General features: G+C 41.9%; 1 protein-coding gene across 7 annotated transcripts in view; it reads right to left on the minus strand.

Annotated features, from left to right (window-relative positions):
* MTHFD1 (methylenetetrahydrofolate dehydrogenase, cyclohydrolase and formyltetrahydrofolate synthetase 1) overlaps nt 1–21198 on the minus strand; it is a 58579-nt gene that overhangs the window by 16644 nt on the left and 20737 nt on the right. For 4 of the 7 annotated variants that reach the window (XM_082649643.1, XM_082649646.1, XM_082649642.1 and 1 more), the window contains 14 exons: nt 20406–20542; nt 20184–20284; nt 18276–18412; nt 17274–17385; nt 9247–9374; nt 8664–8761; nt 8318–8491; nt 7315–7451; nt 5713–5759; nt 4762–4869; nt 4545–4619; nt 2108–2210; nt 1589–1681; nt 133–209 (listed from right to left, as the gene is read on the minus strand). In XM_082649643.1, the coding sequence (XP_082505769.1) occupies nt 133–209; nt 1589–1681; nt 2108–2210; nt 4545–4619; nt 4762–4869; nt 5713–5759; nt 7315–7451; nt 8318–8491; nt 8664–8761; nt 9247–9374; nt 17274–17385; nt 18276–18412; nt 20184–20284; nt 20406–20542 (1527 nt within the window). The remainder of the gene's footprint in view (nt 1–132; nt 210–1588; nt 1682–2107; nt 2211–4544; nt 4620–4761; nt 4870–5712; nt 5760–7314; nt 7452–8317; nt 8492–8663; nt 8762–9246; nt 9375–17273; nt 17386–18275; nt 18413–20183; nt 20285–20405; nt 20543–21198) is intronic. The other 3 variants (XM_082649648.1, XM_082649645.1, XM_082649644.1) reach the window with 2 other exon arrangements.

Here is a 21198-nt window from a genome sequence, read left to right on the forward strand (position 1 = left end):
TCTCATTTTACAAAGGAGAAGGCAGAACAACAGCTGGCAGTATCAGCTGATCAGGAGGGGATGGAGGAGGATAGAAGCAGCAAGGATCTAGTGCCCATAAACTAATTTACTTAGAAAGGAACAGGCAGTTACCGTCCGTGTGTGCCCCTTCTCCGTGGGAGCCTGTCCAATTGTGATCTTCCTCAGGAATCTGTCATTGGTATCCAGCACTATGGTAGAAAAGGAAGATACAGTAGAGAGGGAAAATAGAGCAGATATAGTAGAGAGGGAAAAGGACCATAAAGTCAAAGGAACCAGCAGAATTTTAAGCAACAAATCTAACTTAATGACTATAATATTTGATTTCAAAATTTATGGTAAAGCTAGAATATGGGTCCAAGTTTAGAAATGATGTTTTCATACCATTAATGTGCAGGAATTAAAGACAAGACGGTAGAGTAGCTTGGTTTATTCTTCCTAGAGAATTCAAACAATTAACTAGAAATCTGGAATCCGTTTCAAAGCATATTCCACACTCCACAAAAAAACAGAGCAGGCCAGTTTTTCAAAAGGCCAAGGTTTATGTTGTTCTGTGGGATGACTCACTGATCTTACATAACCCTGAGACACACAAGGCCCATAAACACAGGGCAAAGGCAATGCCTTTTGAAGCAGGCTGGGTAACAGACCTGCTCTTTCCTTTAGCACACTTAGAAGAAGTAATTTCCATTCTGATGACAGAACATCTTTCCAATTGCATACTCTTGAAAACATGGCAAAGATCAACCTACTAACTAATCTTAATCCCCCCACCTCCTAGGTCTAACTACGGTGAACATTTTAGTGTATTCCCAATTTTGTTTTTTGTATGACATACCAAAAATAACAACAAAACACAAAATGAAAAACAGCAGCAAACCAGTTCACACTCTTTTAGGGTGGGTCAAAGAGGAGAGGCACTTTCAAGGTACTTGATAACATGCCAAAGTACTTTCCTTAAAGACTGTAATAATTTAAACACTAAAAGCAGTGTCTTGTGCAGCACTTGGGGAAACACACACACCACCCCATTTGATAAGTGAAGGATGTAATGAGTTGTTGGAGTGTATCCTTATTTTTTTTTAAAAAAATAGGGTCTAGTTCCTTGCATCTAATTTCTGTGTATAGAACAGCCAGTCAATGGGTATGATCCATGTTTTCCCTTGTCTGCTTCTACTTTCTTAGAAAGCATGAATTACATATAAAGCAAAGGAAAAATGATTGTGATAATAAATTTTCAAAATGGATCTTTAGCTTATTCCTCATAAAATATGATACCATATGTCTAAAGCTATTGAAGCAAAGGAAGAGAAAGATCAGTGTGGTTTTAGATATTAGGAGAGTTGCCTTAAAAATGCCATTAGCTAGCACAGTTACTGAGCCAACGACAGTCACAAAAACAGTCAATAAATTGCCTGTCAGCTGCATTCTGTGCATCTAGATGAAAATTTCTTCTCAGCAGTGACAGAGTTTAGACGCATACACTGTTGGTACAAAATAAAACTCTAAGCCATGCTAGTTGACACAGAGAAAAGCAACATCTGGCAGTGAAACCAGGCAACTCACTCACCAGTCTGCTGGATGTTTAAACCTTGAAGGCTACCTACTTTGTTACAAGAGAGTTTAAGAAAATGAGGTAAAAGTGAGCAGGCAAGCTCCAGACCTACAAGAAAAATCAAGTCACTTATGCCAGACAAGAGTTCTAAGAATAAAGGGCAACATGATTTAAGAAGTGATTAAACATCACTTCTCTACTTAATGACACCAAAACTTCCTGCATAAAATGAAAGTTGCAAAATGTTATTTTTGGTTTATGTATGAACTTCCTTAAAACCCTCCTCACGCCAATGAACACTGAAGAGCCAGCAAAATGTCCAACTAACCGAACAGAAGGAGGTTTGATTACAGCTAATAAGGAGGGAGACTGATGGAGGTGGCCAGGAAAACGAGTGAGTCGCCATCTTAGTCAGGCCTTAACCATGAAAATACCCACACACAAGCTATGGACCTCCCATTTTATCACCTCTAAGGGAGGTCATGGGGCGTGCAGTATAACCAAACCAATGGGGTGTACACCCTGCTCTGGTACCTCTTTGCCAAGTTATAGTTTCTGGATCAATGTCCAATCTTGCAAATCTGTGTATCTCTTCATCTGTCAGTGTGGTAGGGTCAGTCTTTTCAATGCCTAGTCTCTGAAGAGGTAGGAAAATTAAAAAATAAGACAAACCAAACAAAAGCAGATATGATTTAATAAAAATTTTTTTATCCCTATCTCCAGATAGGGGAAATATAAACCATGTTAAATTCAGAAGGGAAAACTACGATCCCTTTGGCTAAATCTTTATTTCCCATTCACACATGTACAAAGGTATTATTAACATGTTTGTCCCTATCACTGAGCACCAGAGGCATTTCCCTAAACCGAAGCCCTACGTAAACATAGTGACCAAAAAGTGTTGTACCTAACTCACCATATGCAAACATATTGAAAGGAAAAGCTTTTTCAATCAAACAGTTGAGAAGCCCAAGTCACATGCAAAATTAGAAGGGCAAAACCAAATATCGATCAATAAAAATCAATGTAAATCACTTTAAATGCTTTTTTAAAAACTAATATGCTGACCTTTTGAGTATATTTAAAGGGATAAATAGTCCTTTCGATGCAGAAGAAAAGAAGAGACATTGCTCTAGCACAGTACATGCTTTTTAAGTAGTACTATCCTTTCACTGCCTTCTTACTATTCCAAAAGGCACAAGGAGGGTTTGTTTCTTCCTCCTCACGGAACTTGGAAATTTATTTATTTACAATGTGTACCACGGTCAAATACTGAAATGGAAAATGCCTTTAAAATGTACTCTCTTTTTCTCTTAACTCCTGGTAGATCTGAGTGGCCCCAGCAAACCCTGCTCTTCCCATAGTTCCCTTCCTGGGTTATGAGGACTTTTTTTAAAAACCTCAGGTGTGTTTTCAGAGCTGGTGCTCACTGGCTTGTCAAATAGCATCACAAGCCTGGAACATGACATTGTTTACAGAAGTCGGCAAAACCCTCAGTCACTAAGCTGAGAATTTGCTGTTGACAACCCTTCTTGACTGAGTACCTGGTGGGTAGACTGTGATAATACAGCACAAGAGAGGATGCCTGGGGACCAGGAAACAGAAGATGGACGTTCTAGTTCCAACCTGGTGAGGGGTGCTGTGGCCATTGACAAGTCCCTTGATCTCAAATCCCAGAGCTTTTTAAAGGATCATTTAAACGTTGAGTCCAGCCCCTCCCCACACCTGACAGAAAGTTCCATGAGCAAAGGTAAGATTAGAAGTTGCCTGCTCTTCTACAGTACTTGCTGCCTTGCAGAACACAATTCTTTTACATAACAAGGTAATAGCTGACTTACCTTATGCAAGGATGTTTTGTGGGGTGTGAGAACAAGAGAAGCTAAAAAATATCAAACTGTGTAAAAGTCACTTTTTCTCAAGTCCAGAGAAAAATGCATATATATAAATAGTGACAGAACTGTAAAGCAAGTAGGGCAAAATGTAAATCATTACTGCATCTGGAGCTTGTGTACTATTCTTACAGCATTAAAATATAAAGTTGCAAAAAATTAAAAATAAGGTGAGTGTAACTACTATTGATAACTAGGTAGCACATACCATTTATTGAATGCTTATATGTGTCAGGCAGTCTAAAGAATATTTACAGATATATAACATTTCTTTCATATGTAAAAGTAACACAAGAATATATTTTGGATTTTATTTTGAAAATTTCCTTGTGCTACCCCTTTATAGCCACACCTTTCCCCGACCAACTCCTGGCACCCACTGATCTATTTTCCATCACTATAGCTCTGTCTTTTGAGAATGTCATATAAATGGAAGCATACAGTTTGCAACCATTTGCGGCTAGCTTCTTTCAAGCAACATAATGCCTCTGAGATTCATTCAAGTTGTTGTGTGTATCAACAGTTCATTCCTTTTTACTGCATAGATGTACCAGTTTGTTTATCCATTTATTACAGAAAGATATTTAGGTTGTTTGTAGATTTTGTTTCTATATGAATACAAGTTTGCATTTCTTTTGAATAAATACCTAGGAGTAGAATTTATGGGTCATATGGTACAGTGTACGTTTAATAACTATATATTTGTAATAGAAGTTCAAATAAAATACAGAAGTAACCACTCTTGCTTAAGGCCCTGATGCTGCAAAGAGCAGGTATTCAAACTCTAGAAGCTGCTGTGTTGCCACGCTGGCATCCTGACTCCTATATCCATGCTATAAAGAAGTGTCATTCTTCTTAGCTGAGAGCAGGTCCTCAGTGCTCTATTGATCCTGGGACTAACCACTAAAAATTCAAAGATAAGTGAGAAACAACCTCTGCCACCCATCTTTATGTATATCATAACCTTATGACTATGGTTATGGACGAACTTGTCCAAAACAGGCTACTCTAAGGAGATTATAACCTCCTTATCAATCACCTAATTTCACACAGTATCAATAATGAACAAGGGAAAAGCTTACCCGTAACCTCCGGATTTGGATATCAGAGAACTTCCTCACTCCATTTACTGATGGTACCAAACGATTAAAGAGGGCCTTAGAGAAAAGGAGGAAGAGGGCTTTTAAGAGAGAGGAATGCCACTGTCTTGCTACCTGCATTATTGGTACCCAAGGGTCCAACATTAATTCGAGTGCTTCAAACCTTCTGAAAGTGCCCGTGGGGGTCTCAGCAGCCTACCTTGTCTGTCTGGGTCTGTTCGTGGAACATCCGGGCATCGATGGCCGCAGCCACGAGGTTATTAGCCGCAGTGATGGCATGGATGTCACCAGTGAGGTGGAGATTAAACTACAAAAGGGTAGAAGCCACATCAGTCTTCCAACTTCTCTGCATCTTTTCACATTCATTCTATTGCAGCCAAACCAATCCCTATGTTAAAGCCAACGGAAAACTGATGGCAGCATAGCTAGTGGACAAACACCAACACAGCTATCTCTTGAAAACAAATTACTATCTGTCCTCAGAAGGAACACTGATTTTCCCTAAGAGACATGGCCAATAACCATAAACGCCACACCCCTGGGATCAGCAGCAACGCTGGATTAGTAAGAACACACGTCCTTTGAACAGTGAGCAAGAAGTACACTGGAGCGACCCAACTCCATGCATATACGCTGCTCCCACTTCTGTGGTTATTACTTTGAATTCACTTCATGTTTGTTCTTCCCTATCTTATGCTTCATTTAATCACTTGCTTATTATTTTCACTGCAAGCCAGGCTTTGAAGTCCTTGTCATGTCAAAAAAGTAAACTGTTGGGCTTCCCTGGTGGCGCAGTGGTTGAGAGTCTGCCTGCCGATGTAGGGGACACGGGTTCGTGCTCCGGTCTGGGAGGATCCCACATGCTGCGGAGCGGCTGGGCCCGTGGGCCATGGCCGCTGAGCCTGCGCGTCCGGAGCCTGTACTCCGCAACGGGAGAGGCCACAACAGTGAGAGGCCTACGTACCACAGAAAAAAAAAAAAAAAAGTAAACTGTTTAAAAGTTGGCAAATTAAGATGTTTTTCTCTGAAGTACTGCTTCTGTTGAGCAAACAAGTCATTTGCCTACTAAGATCTCTACAATAAACTTTAATCCCAGGAAGGAAAAACTATAAAAAAAGGTCTGATCCAACCAAATCCCAGACCACATTACCTCTTCCATAGGAATGACCTGTGAGTAGCCACCGCCTGCAGCACCACCTGGAGGACAGGTCAAGGTTGAAGACTCATGTTAAGCACGTTTCACCATGACTTGCAAATCAAATGAAAGCAAATTGGTTTTTGTAACTGCTCCGCATATTATTTATTTTTTACAACCATTTGGACAGATTTGATCAAGTGCTTTCTAATTTTCTTGACCAAACTAAACCGCTTGATCTTGTTCACTCTGAATAGTCTCTCAACTGAAATCTGAATCTAACTGACAAAACCATAAACACATAACATACCTACTCATTATCTTTAGAAACAGGTTCCCCTTGATTCCTAACATTTGTTAAGAAAAACCCAGCCTACAGTTACATAAAGGCAAACCTGTTCAATTTCCTACCCTCATAAATGCTATTCTGGCATTTTAAAAAAGGAATATTTAAAATAAACACAGCAACACAAACACAGAGACTGCAATTCTTCCTAAATAGGACACATATGGTAGAAAACAGCTTAACTGCTAGATTTTTGCTGGCCCATTTGGATTACTAACCAAAATCCAGTTAAAAATGTCCAGGTTAACAGTGAGATAAATGTCAATCTGAGGTAGAGGTTTTGTGTGGGTTTTTTTTGTGGGGCAGAGATCATGCAATGAAAATGGGGCAATTTGTGATAAGAGGAAAAGGAGCATATTGGGTTCAATGAGGGGGAAAAGGCTCATTCTGAAATAAAAGGGGGTTATTAAGCTCAAAGGCAGAACTAAGTTAACGGACTTATATCAAAACAATAGGCTGAAGAAGGACAAAGGCGTACCCCGTGTCAACATTTGTAGTAATTGTTAGAACAAGCAGGATATGTGATACCCTATCGCCAAGCAAATGATGAAGCTGACTCTGAGAACCTATTTTAATTAATAAAAATAATTTTAATTAAATGAACATGTTTGCAGTACTGCAGCTATCAAAAACTGAAGGTGAAGTACAGTTATTGATGTTGTGTTTTCATCTAATCAGAAGAAACACTGGGTTGATGGTATTATCTTAGAGCTTGAAGTAGACGTGGGGACTCACCCTGGTACTTGATGATACTGCCTTGAATTCAAGCTACCTCTGAATCCCAGTTGCTGCTATTGTAAGTGGAGATAAAACTAACCATCTTAGAAGATAAAGTAATAGGCATAAACTGCTTAGCACAAAACCTGGCACGAAGCCTATACTCAAAAAGCATATGCTTTTCTTCTTCCCTCAGTGTGAAACATCTGTAGGGTTTGTCTTTGTCTCTAGAAAGTCAGCATGGTGATCAGCGGCTGTGATTACCTTTATTGTTACTATGAGAGTCGACTATCGGTCATATAAAAGCACCCCTGGCTACATATTACCCATCCCAGGGAATCCCTGTGCAGTGTCAGACAGTGACAGCAGGAGTTGGGGTGATCCAATGAAAGCCTTCACCAAAAGCACCACGATGCTCTTCTGGGATGTGATGAAGCTGTTTCTAGTGTCTAAATGAGCTGAAGACCCCGCACACATTCATGGGCCAAGTGGGCCAGGAGGACTGAAGGAGGTGCAGGCGCCCTCTGGCCACCCAGGTCTGGTCTCACTAATACCTTTTATTCCGAAGGTGGGGCCCTGAGAAGGCTGTCGCACACACGCGAAGACATTCTGATGGAGATGGGCACTGAGGCCCTGCACCAGCCCAATCGTGGTTGTGCTTTTCCCCTCTCCCAGGGGTGTTGGAGTTATTCTTTAAGATGAAAGCAAAACAGGAAAATTACATTTATGTAAATTAAATTCATGTGTATCACTAAGTCAGCTCTGATCCTAGAGTGACTCTTAATCTGAATAACCAGAAAGATGAAACACATGAAAGGGATCTTTTCCAAGGGTCTTAGTTGTAACTTCCCCCCAGTTTGAAACTAAAAAAGACTTCTGCATTTTAGTTCTTCTGACAGTTAGGGGCAAATATACTCTACTTTGTAAGGGACACTGCTATACTTTTAATTTCTCAATTTAGTCTCAAAAACTAGCTTTTAACTTAGCCAAACAAAAAAATAGATGAATCCTCAACAGATCTACAGAATTAATGATCTGGGGTTTAAAAAAGGCAATTCCATCTGAAGATCAGGTTTTAAGATTCAAACTCTTCCACCTACTAGATGAATAACCTTGACAAATTTTCTCATCTCTATAGAGTTGTCTACTCTTCTTCACAGGCTCGCTCTAAGGATCAAATTAGATAAAATACATATGAAAATGCTAAAACCTGGGCTTCCCTGGTGGCGCAGTGGTTGAGAGTCTGCCTGCCGATGCAGAGGACACAGGTTCGTGCCCCAGTCCGGGAAGATCCCACATGCCGCGGAGCGGCTGGGCCCGTGAGCCATGGCCGCTGAGCCTGCGCGTCCGGAGCCTGTGCTCCGCAGCGGGAGGGGCCACGGCAGTGAGAGGCCCGCGTACCGCAAAAAAAAATTAAAAAAAATAAAAAATAAATAAAAAGCTAAAACCAAATTAAAGGAACCTCCACATATACGTGGCTAAGCGCAAATGCAACCCCTGGTAATAATAATCAGGACTAATATTAAGATTCAACTGGCAAATGGACAAAAACCATACCCGGTCACCACCACGTATTTCCCGTCGGGCTGGTGCTTCAGGCGTTCCAGTACTGACAGCAGGACTTTGGCCTTGGTTTCACCATACAATTCTATCTCTTCAGAGCTCAGACCAATTTCTCGAGCCAGGTTACCAATGGGCTTTGGCTTGCAAGACCGTGATATATCAATGTCACTTAGGAGAAATATAGAAAGTATGTATCAACCTTTATTCACGGGACTCAATCAATGCCATCCTAGTAATGACCCACCTCAACCACGTTCGGAGGGGGCATACACATAACCATGGTATCCATCAGCTAAAACCCCACCATCCACAGTGTGAAAACAGCAAAAGCTTCTTTTACCTTGGCACGGGTGTCTTCAGGTTAAGTTTGTTATACTGAATGATCCACTTCCCTGGCTTAAATTTCTCCAGGAAACGCTTTGCACTCTCTACCGTGCTCTAAACAAAATGACACAAATGGAACTGAGAAGAGGTGATGATTTTAACCTCCACCTCAGTTCCTAGTCCTGGTCACTCAAGTTCAATCACAAAATGAACAGCTTCAGGATCCGCCTGTTAACATGCTTCAATTCGAGGCCGGAGTCTATAGGCAGTAGGATGCCCTGGGCTGCGTGCCTCACCCCCACCAGCTGGTGTGTGTTACAAAGGGCAAGAAGCCAAAACATACTGAGTGAAGCTTGTACTTTTTTCCCCTTAAGTTATCACATTCCAGAGTAAATCAGAATCATGCTACCCCTACTTCCCTCTATTAATACGACTGATTCTACTTCTCTCTACTTCCATTTCCTTTTTTTCTTCAACAGATTCACATCCTTACTTAGATTCTGAGTAGGTTCTATGACATTTCTACTTGGGGAGAAATGCAGTACCTGGAATTCTATCAGTTTCGTAGAACTATTACAGAAACGTCCATTCACACTTACCTGCATTAGCATCACCACCGTCATTGGCCCGACGCCACCAGGAACAGGAGTAATGAAGCTTGCCCTCTCCTTGGCCTCCTTGTATGCCACATCACCCACAATTTTCCTCCCACTTGATTTTGTATCATCTGGTCAAAGAGGTAAAAAAATCAAAGCACAGTCTCAGAATCACAATCTTCATGTTTATTTCTAAGTTATGTGATCAATTACAACAGCTTATTCCAAAAACTAAGTCGAGTTTAGGGTGTGTAGTCCCATCTGGTTCAAGTGCCTACTTTACTTAAAAGCTGTGGGATGTGATAAAAGCTCCCCATTTATGATAAAAACTCTCCAGAAAGTAGGCATAGAGGGAAGTTACCTCAACATAATAAAGGCCAAATGTGACAAACCCACAACCAACATTGTTCTCAATGGTGAAAAACTGAAACCATTCCCACTAAGATCAGGAACAAGACAAGGTTGCCCACTCTCACCACTATTATTCAACAGAGTTTTGGAAGTTTTAGCCACAGCAATCAGAGAAGAAGAAGAAATAAAAGGAATCCAAATTGGAAAAGAAGAAGTAAAACTGTCACTGTTTGCAGATGACATATTATACACAGAGAATCCTAAAGATGCTACCAGAAAACTACTAGAGCTAATCAATGAATTTGGTAAAGTAGCACGATACAAAATTAATGCACAGAAATCTCTGGCATTCCTATACGCTAATGATGAAAAATCTGAAAGAGAAATTAAGGAAACACTCCCATTTACCACTGAAACAAAAAGAATAACATACCTAGGAATAAACCTACCTAAGGAGACAAAAGACCTGTATGCAGAAAACTATAAGACACTGATGAAAGAAATTAAAGATGATACAAACAGATGGAGAGATATAACATGTCCTTGGATTATAAGAATCAACATTGTGAAAACGACTATACTACCCAAAGCAATCTACAGATTCAATGCAAGCCCTATCAAACTACCAATGGCATTTTTCACAGAACTAGAACAAAAAAATTGCACAATTTGGGCTTCCCTGGTGGCGCAGTGGTTGAGAGTCTGCCTGCCGATGCAGAGGACACGGGTTCGTGCCCCGGTCTGGGAAGATCCCACATGCCACGGAGCGGCTGGGCCCGTGAGCCATGGCCACTGAGCCTGCGCGTCCGGAGCCTGTGCTCCTCAACGGGAGAGGCCACAACAGTGAGAGGCCCGTGTACTGGAAAAAAAAAAAAAAAAAAAATTGCACAATTTGTATGGAAACACAGAAGACCCCGAATAGCCAAAGCAATCTTGAGAAAGAAAAATGGATCTGGAGGAATCAGTTTCCCTGACTTCAGACTATACTACAAAGCTACAGTAATCAAGACAGTGTGGTACTAAAAAAAAAACAAAAAACACAACAAGAACAACAAAAAAACCAGTATGGTACTGGCACAAAAACAGAAATATAGATTAATGGAACAGGATAGAAAGCCCAGAGATAAACCCACACACATATGATCACTTTATTTTTGATAAAGGAGGCAAGAATATACAATGGAGAAAAGACAGCCTCTTCAATAAGTGGTGCTGGGAAAACTGCACAGCTACATGTAAAAAAAATGAAATTAGAACACTCCCTAACACCATACACAAAAATACACTCAAAATGGATTTAGACCTAAATGTAAGGCCAGACACCATCAAACTCTTAGAGGAAAACACAGGCAGACACTCTATGACATAAATCACAGCAAGATCCTTTTTGACCCACCTCCTAGAGAAATGGAAATAAAAACAAAAATAAACAAATGGGACCTAATGAAACTTAAAAGCTTTTGCACAGCAAAGGAAACCATAAATGAGACGAAAAGACAACCCTCAGAATGGGAGAAAATATTTGCAAATGAAGCAACTGACAAGAGGATTAATCTCCAAAATATACAAGCAGCTCATGCAGTGCAATAAAAAAAAAAAACCAACAACCCAATCCAAAAATGGGCAGAAGACCTAAATAGACATTTCTCCAAAGAAGATATACAGATTGCCAACAAACACATGAAAGGATGCTCAACATCACTAATCATTAGAGAAATGCAAATCAAAACTACAATGAGGTATCATCTCACACCGGGCAGAATGTCCATCATAAAAAATCTACAAACAATAAATGTTGGAGAGGGTGTTGAGAAAAGGGAACCCTCTTGCACTGTTGGTGGGAATGTAAATTGATACAGCCACTGTGGAGAACAGTATGGAGGTTCCTTAAAAAACTAAAAATAGAACTACCATACAACACAGCAATCCCACTACTGGACATATACCCTGAGAAAACCATAATTCAAAAAGAGTCATGTACCACAATGTTCACTGCAGCACTATTTACAATAGCCAGGACATGGAAGCAACCTAAGGGTCCGTTGATAGATGAGTGGATAAAGAAGACGTGGCACATATATACAGTGGAATATTACTCAGCCATTAAAAGAAACAAAATTGAGTTATTTGTAGTGAGGTGGATGGACCTAGAGTCTGTCACACAGAGTGAAGTAAGTTAGTAAGAGAAAAACAAATACTGAACACTAACACATATATATGGAATCTAAAAAAAAAAAATGGTTCTGATGAACCTAGGGGCAGGACAGGAATAAAGACGCAGACAGAGAGAACGGACTTGAGGACACGGGGAAGGGGGAGGGTAAGCTGGGACAAAGTGAGAGAGTGGCATTGACATATATACACTACCAAACGTAAAATAGATAGCTAGTGGGAAGCAGCCGCATAGCACAGGGAGATCAGCTCGGTGCTTTGTGACCACCTAGAGGGGTGGGAGGGAGACGCAAGAGGGACGGGATATGGGGATATATGTGTACGTATAGCTGATTCACTTTGTTATACAGCAGAAACTAACACAACAATGCAAAGCAATTATACTCCAATAAAGATGTTTAAAAAAAAAAAAAAGGCTGTGGGATGACAGGTGTTTGCTATCTCCTAGGGAGAAACTTACTTTACCTGCAAAATTCCACAAGATGCTTAAGTGGTTTTTCAGAACCAGGAGAATCCTTTTGTCTTCTGTCAGGTGGCAAATAAAATACCAACTGTGTTTTATGCTTAAAGCCAACCACCAAGTATACAATGAGCACCTTTTAAAATGTTAATTTGCCAAGGCCTTCAAAGGAATTTTTTGGGTGCACAAAGCCCCAGCTATATCGCATCTGCCAGATACGGTTTCTACAGCAACTGTCAGCATTTTGTAAGCTCCAGGCATGAGCTGGAGGAACAATTCAACATCCAATTCCAAAGACGAGCAGCTACTTAAATGTATGCAAAAAGGCAAAGAATATAATTACACTCCCGTTAAAAGGATACAAGAACTACAAATCTTAGCAGCAAAGAACAGCTATTCAAGAGAACAAAACCCCATGATGCATCACTGCTCACTCACTCTTACACTTGGCTTCAGTGCACTTCCAGGAGGGGCTGGGGACAGGGCTAGACCTTGTGGTTGGTTCTAAGGCAGGACCTGGTAAGATCTTAGCCATTTCACCTCTTTGATCAGATTGCCACAACTAAGAAAGGAAGCCTCAGGATTCAGCCAAAAAGCCAGAATTAAGCGACTTCAGCTCTAGGATCAGCTCTTTCACTAACCTCGAGTCTCCAGCCCCTGTGGGCTCCTTACTGATCAGAAGTCCAAAGGGGCAAAGAAGGATGAACACTACCTATTTCACAAGCTTGAGGAGAATCACGTAAATTGTGTGTGTTTCTTGAGATTGAAAAAACACTCTCCGGGCTTCCCTGGTGGCGCAGTTGTTAAGAATCCGCCTGCCAATGCAGGGGACATGGGTTTGAGACCTGGTCTGGGAAGATCCCACATGCCGCGGAGCAACTAAGCCCGTGCGCCACAACTACTGAGCCTGTGCTCTAGAGCCCGTGAGCCACAGCTACTGAAGCCCACACACCTAGAGCCCGTGCTCCGCAACAAGAGAAGCCACTGTAATGAGAAGCCTGCGCACCGCAACAAAGAGTAGCCCCCGCTCGCCGCAACTAGAGAAAGCCTGCGCGCAGCAACAAAGACCCAATGCAGCCAAAAATAAATAAATTTAAAAAAAAAAGAAAAAACATTCTCCAAACATAAGGGTTTCTCTTCCTACCCTAGATAACATTAGATATTTTCTATATGTACTCTCAGGAGCTGGTGAACACAACCTCTTGTGATGGTTTCAGGCTTCCAGATTATAAGGCAGCAAGCTACGGCAATGGCAGAACACTTCCTCTCATAATCACTAAGGTCGTTTCAAAATGCCAGGGAAATAACGGTTGAGGGTTGCCCTTGTATGGGTTTCAATTGTCTAACACACTGAAGTCAGCTAAAAATACCCCTGTACCTCCTTCTATTTATGAATGTTAGTCACTTTCTCTGTGTGTTTCTGCACATACAGGAGACACGTCAATTACTGCACAACCTCACGCTGCACTGGGTGAGCTCAGCTCTGCTCCTTAATCAAATGCTATCAGGGCTGGCTTCAGTGCCCTGTGATGTACGTACAGGGTTTCACGGAAGGTGTGATGTGGTCAGTGGAAAAGTGACTCTGTCTCTAAGCACGTGGCTTCAGTAACCATCAAACATTTTGCTTATCTATCCCAGCCCTAGAATTTCTCTTTCATCTGGAACTATTAGTGCAAAACTACTTAAGATCCAGCTGAGGGACTTCCCTGGCGGTCCAATGTTAGGACTCTGCGCTTCCACTCCAGGGGGCATGGGTTTATAATCCCTGGTCGGGGAACTAAGATCCCGCGAGCTGCACGGTAGAGGAAAAAAGAAAACCCAATCCACCTGAGCCTTGAGTCCTTCGCATGTAATTTGGGGGCCCCAATAACAGGCTCCAGTATAGAAGCCACTATGCTGGATAGGTTGAGACTGGATTGAGTGGTGTTAGGAATCTGTTCCCCCCTTTTATAACCCTTCCAAATAAAACACTATTAATCCAGCCCTTTTCAAATTATCTTTAGTAAACCACCAGGAAGAACACTTTTACATGCTTCTCTGGCCAATACTTTCTGCTCTGTACTTGAATCTTAAAAAAATATTCCTCAAAAAAAACCCCAACAAAACAAAAACCCATAATAAAAAAAAACAACAAAAAACTACGTACCTTAATTCATCCTTAATTTGGAAAATAAGATGTCATCCCTGAAAGGACCATGCAAACGATTTAAATCAAAATATGAACCAAGAAGTGGCCCAGTTGTGGAAAGTGGTGTTTCAAGAGTGAACATTTGAACCCTCCTGCACTGTTGGTGGGAATGTGAATTGGTACAGTCACTATAGAGAACAGTATGGAGGCTCCTTAAAAAACTACAAATAGAGCTGCCATACGATCCGGCAATCCCACTCCTGCGCATATATCCAGAGAAAACCACAATTCAAAAAGATACATGCACTCCAATGTTCACTGCAGCCCTGTTTACGATAGCCAGGACATGGAAGCAACCTAAATGCCCATCAACAGAGGAATGGATAAAGAAGATGCGGTACATATATACAATGAAATACTACTCAGCCATAAAAGAGAACGAAATAATGCCATTTGCAGCAACATGGATGGACCCAGAGATTGTCATACTGAGTGAAGTAAGTCAGAGAAAGACAAATATCATGATATCACTTCTATGTGGAATCTAAAAAAAGGGGTACAAATGAACTCACCTACAAAACAGAAATAGAGTTACAGATGTAGAAAACAAACTTTGGGTTACCAGGGGGTAAAAGGGGAAGTGATAAATTCGGAGACTGGGATTGACACATTCACACTATTATATATAAAATAGATAACTAATAAGGACCTACTGTACAGCACAGGGAACTCTACTCAATACTCTGTAATGGCCTATATGGGAAAAGAATCTAAAAAAGAGTGGATATATGTATGCCTGATTCACTTTGCTGTGCACCTGAAACTAACACAACATTGTAAATCAACTATACATCAGTAACAATTAAAAAAAAAAAAAGGAATGAACACTTGCAAAGAGCAGTCTTTAGGTCCTCCCGCTCACCCTCGGGTCTGTAACAGTGATCCTGCCTTCCTTGGGGAACAGTAACGATACTTATTCACCTATATCCCCAGGATCAGAAAAAGTACAGCTGACCAGGAGGAAAGATACTGCTCTGACCTTATTCATACTTTACCTTCTACATGAGGAATAAATGTGAATAGGAGGTTAAGTTTCATGTGTAAGCCATACGAGACTCAAGAGCCCTACCCAGGTTTTTCTTCTTTCCTCTCTCAAATCCAGTCTAAAACAAAAAAAGTCAAAAGCAGAAATATGATATAGAAGATGCAAGGTTTTAAACAGAATGAGCTTGAATGTCACGTTGCAAGTACTGAAAGTGAGGAGTTGTAGGACAGCAATTTCTTTATCACCCATCAGATAATTACACTACAAGAAAAGGAGTGATCAATTATGAGCTACTGTCTTAAAAACATGGTACGGAGAGTGGGAGGGAGGTTAAAAACGGTGAAGGCTTGACAGTGACTCATGTTCCTGGCAGCTTAGTGACTATATTTCAAACTTGAGATGGGAGGGGAGGAAAAAGAATATTCTTGCTATAACTCTTTTTAACATTCCAACAGATATGGCTGCCAGCAGTCAGAAGGCACACGCTGGACACGGCACCTAGAGGCAGACTAGTGGAGAAAAGGCACAGGACACCAAGCATGAGTGACATACAATGAGAGAAACACCAAGTTCTGCGGGAGGGGAGGGAGGGAGAGAAGGAGTTTGAAAGAAGGAGAGATCATCTCTTTTTTTTTTTTTTTTATCATCTCTTGCTGAAGGAAAATCAGACAAGGTTTGGAAGGAAGAATGGACATTTTGGACAGAGAGGAGGTGGGGAGGAAGTCATTGGAAGTGATGTCACGGTTGCGCTTTATTCAGTTGTGTAGCCCAAGGCCTGGAGTGGTGCCTGATGCACAGAAACAGTCGCTTGATTAAAAATTGTTCCTTTTTTGAACCCACGAGGTATGTATACAAGTATTCACTGAATTGTCCTTTCAGATTTTACATTTGAAAACTTCATGAGGAAAAGAACAGCCTGCCCCACTAAAGATGCAGGCAGAGGGGCAGCAAAGTACAAACAGGCATGTGCAGGAGAGCATGTGGTCCATTTTACAACAGTTTAAGACAGGTAATCAAAAAGTGTGTGTGAGAAAGAAGGCCACAGAGGTGGCTGAAACTAGTATGGGGCTAAGGAGTCTGGCAGGTAACACGGAAGAAAGAGGCTCACAGGTCCACATCAAGACCCATAAACATGGCAAGAGTGCACAGATGGATCTGAGTGGGAGTCAGCTGGCGGTAGGGAGACCAGGGAGAAATTTATAGCAGTGCATCCAGCAGAGAGGGTGACTCTCAGTGGTGACACTGAGAACAGAGAAGAAAGGGAAAAAACTCATAAAATTTAAAAACGGATCCATACATGGAACGATTGGGAGGGAAACTAAAAGGTTTCAGACTTGTGGGAAGGAAGAATGGTGATGATATCACTAACCAAAACGGCGCAGTGAGGAGTAACTTAGGGACGAGGATACAAGGACAGTTTTGGACATGACTATAATGTTGGCTTTATCCTTGACCTAGAAACAGCCCAGGCCAAACATCTTTGCAAAGCCCTAACTAGAGGACTCTTGACACAATGTGTCCCTCTCCTGGAGTCTCACAGCACTTTGCAAAGATCACACTATATTTTAACCATCCTTTGTTAAAATCCATCTCTACGTGATGATGAAGCGAGAAATCATCTTGCCTCCTCTCCCACCCTCTCCCTGGACAAGGTCATCTTGGACTGCACGGCACGGCACAGTGGCTAAAATCACAGGCTCTTCCTGCAAGGGGCAACTATGCCGTCTACTAACTTCATGCCCCCATGGGTAGGCTGATCACTCTAAACCTTAGCACTTCAAGCCTAAAATGGGACAAGGGGTTCTCGCTTGGGCTTCATCTTCCTCTGCCCAGCCCGCCTCCAGAAACCACCTTTTTCCCCCAGCAACACTCACCTGGGACATAATTGATTCCACAGTCGATGACTATTGCCCCAGGTTTGATCCATTCCCCTTTCACCATTTCAGGCTGACCAGTTGCAACTACCAGGATGTCACCTTTACTTACCTAGGGAAAGACAGTTCTGACTTCAGAAACTGAACAGTGAAACATAAAAAAAATCCAGAAGTGGAAAGGACATCCGTAAGCTTTGTATGAAATTCTTCATTGTCGTCAGCTATTTTATGCAGGCCACACACCGTCTGACAGCTCTTCATATACTGTGCTCATTCCTACACACGTCAAAACCTCCCCTTTCACTACATATTTTACTGAATGGGGAACCTGATGAGAACCTTTGAGACAGGGAGGAGTACAGGCTTGGAGCCACAGGCCTGGGACAACGTCCCTGAATTACATGACACCTGGAGACTGCCCCCTCTTCCCCAGAATGTGGGGACCACCACCTTCAGCAGAGCATTGCTTGGGGAGGATTAAAGAGGTGCTGGGCCTCTCTTCTGGTCTGTCGCCACATTTAAGAGACTGCACTGTCAATGGGATGATTCCTGGGAATCATTCCTGGGAATTCCTGGGCTCAGGAATCTGATGCAGGGGTCAAGAACAAGCTGTGACCGAGGTCACAAGACCACTGTCCATAACCTGCTCTGGACACCTCCACCTCTGAGACCACCCACTGTCGCATACGTGGGATCTGGCTGCCATGGGTCAATCCCAGTTCCTATACTGCTAACCCCTATCTACCACCAGATGGACTGGCACAGAAAGAATACAGTCCAAACAAAAATCTGCATAGACTTGGACAAGTTTTAAATTTGAATTTGTTTCTTCATCTTCTAAAACAGACAAGAATCACAGAATTGTTAGAGGGGTTAAACACGGTAATGAGGTAATAAAGTACATGGCAGCTTCTGGCACTTAAATATGAACCATCCTCATTAGGCAAGAACCCCTGCCACACGCAGGAACGGGCATGCAAACGCGCGCGCGCGACCCCTTACCTCCTCGCCTAGGTGGGCAGTCTTGGAGTGGCAGGTGGTCACTGTGGCGTGGCTCCACAGAAGCAGGTCATGCATTGGGGCACCAACTATTTTACTGCGCCCGACCACCACAGCGTGCCTTCCAGCGATCTGCACCCCTGAAAGAAAAGCCAGCGTGCATCAGAGAACTGGGGGAAGCTGCCCTCCTTCGCATGCCACCTAAATGGGAGAACTCAGGACAAGTGCACAAAAGCAGGTTCTTAGCATCAAAAAGCAATCTTCCTAAAACCATCCCTTTGTTGGCTACTCAGGGTTTCAGCTACAAGTTGGGACTTGTACATGTGTCCTTCTTGCTGTGGGTTTCTGAGAGGAGCTTAAGCCAAGATCCATTCATCGAGTCATAGGAGAGTGGGGAGAAAACCTACACTCAAATCAGAAAGAAACCCTGACATACAGCTAAACAGCCATATGGAAGAAGAGGACATATTACATTACATGGGAAAAACAGTTATAGGAAACAGGGTGAACGTAATGGGGTGGAGGGAAATTAGATTAGTATCAGTAACCCTTTAGTTCCTCATCCAAATTTCTCTTTTGGCTTAGGGCCTGAGCCACAGGATTATTTGCAGGGAAGTGATAAAGGGGAACTTAACTGTAGTAAAAAATTTTCTTTTTGTTTACTGAGCACCCATTCTTCTGGCATTATCCCAATGTCCTTTTCAGGACTGACATACTCTCCTCAGTAGAGATGGTGTGGGTGAACACCCAAGAGTGAACAAGTGACCATATTTCATCCCCTGGACAATGAGATCCATCCCATGACTCTTAGGCACAAGGATGCAACAGGCTGGAGCTGCTCGGGGCCACCAAGTAGAGCTCAGAACGAGCCACCACGCAAAGGGGAGCGGAAATAAGGTCCTGAGGACTCTACTGAGCCCTTCTATCCAGCCCCACTGAAGCGGACTCTTCCTTAAGGCAGTTTATGTTTAAACTGTGCTTCTTGTTTAACATTAACTCTATCCAAAAAAGGTAAGTTTCTATATAATGCTAACATCATGAACATCTAGAAGTAAAGGCCTCAAAGTGTGAAGTGTTTAGAAGGTAACTTTCTATACTTTTTAGGGTACAGTAAAGGACCTGAAGCTGCATTAGGGCAAATGGTCGCTTCAATATCAACAAGAGGAGGTGGGGAGCCTACAGCTGCCACGGCTCATGGGATTTTTTCTATCAAGTTGGAACACACTGTGTGCTAAACATGCCGTAGAGTATAAATTTTGCTGTAGGACTGAACAATGATAGCTGTCCCAAGGCTTACAGATTGACCTTTCCTTGCCAGCCACAGAAAATTTTTCATTTACGTTAGCTAAAACTTTCCACTTTAAATTTCTGATCCACTTCCTTTAAACAGGGTGCACTTCCTTGTAAAAAATAACCTCTGCTAAAAAGTATTCATGATGAAATTAAAATACCAAGAGGCTGACTAGGTAACGGGGTAATACGGCCAATTATCCAAGGAATCCATTTCCCAGATCTACAGCGGTGACTCGGGGCCCATTCTGGGATTCAGACTTTTCACTTTGCACCCTACGGACTATCTGAATCTTTATTATCACATAGGTTACTTTTTCACACAAAATAAATTGCTTTGAACTCAAATAACTCTGAGTTCAAATCTTGGCTCTGCTGCCTCTTGGACAAATTACTCAATCTCTCTGAGAATGTCTTCTCAGCTATTAAACAATAAGAATACCTACCTACTTCATAGGGCTGTTGAGAAAATGAGAATTTAGGTAAAGAAGCCCCTAGCACACAGGTCCTGTGCCAATCAAGCCCACTTATTTAGGGCTCACAGTGTATCTCCCCTATACCTCTGAAGGTCAAGACCAGGCTCCATGAAATGGTGCTTTGTTTTTGTCTGTTTGTTTTTACCTGTCTCCTTGATGAGTTCCAAGCATCCTTTGGGTGTACAAGGGATGAAACAGTCATTTAGGTCACCTCTAGCAAGTTTTCCAGCACTGATGCTAGTCAATCTAAAACAAGGAAAGTGATCGGCGTCTTTACTCTTTAGAACCAAAATGATGTGTTCCTGAAGTAGAAATACATTATAGTCGCAATCATGCAATATGGTACAGAAAGCCAAGTCACACTCACCCGTCCACATCCTTTTCGGGTGCAATAGCGTTGAGCAATGCTTCAGTGTTAATGGGATTCTCTGAATCTAAAGGTAGCTGCACTATGAAACCATGCACATTGAGGTCTTCATTCAAAGATGTAATGCACTTTAACACCTAAAAATAATACCACATACAACTTATATACCACATAGAAATCAACAGGGTGGAGAAACACTTTCCAGGTCAGAAGTCCCATTTTCCCCCCGAGAGTTTAACTGTAGTCCTCTCAGAATGTACCTTGCCTTGGATCCTGAGAGCAACTCTACCTTAACACAGAATGTAACCTTCAGGTGTCTTGCAAGAAATCCAACAAACAAAAGAGCTAAGAACTTTAATAAACTATTACTGCAACAGTAAAATCCATGGTACCATCACCCAAATCAAGATTTCTGTGATGACAGAAATGTTCTGTAATTTGTACCTTACAATAGTGGCTACTAAAATACTTGAAATGTGGCTTGGTTCAACCGAGGAACGGAATTTTAAACTTTATTTCATTTTAATTAAATGACCACATGGGGTTAGTGGCTATCCTGCTGGACAATGCAGATGTAGAACATTTCCACGACCTCAGGAAGTCCCTTTTCCCTCCTGCCGCTTCCCAGTTAATCCCCCACAGTTCTGACTTTACTAACCCATGATCTGTTCTGCCTATTCTTGAACATCACAGAAATGAAATATACATTTCATTTTTCAAGTGCAGGTAACAACAGGACAGTGATCAGTTTTCAATGAACATCGCAGGTGATTTGCAAACAAATGATGCAGCA

The sequence above is a fragment of the Grampus griseus genome (assembly GCF_964374135.1).
Source record: "Grampus griseus genome assembly, chromosome: 2".
NCBI lineage: Eukaryota > Metazoa > Chordata > Mammalia > Artiodactyla > Delphinidae > Grampus > Grampus griseus.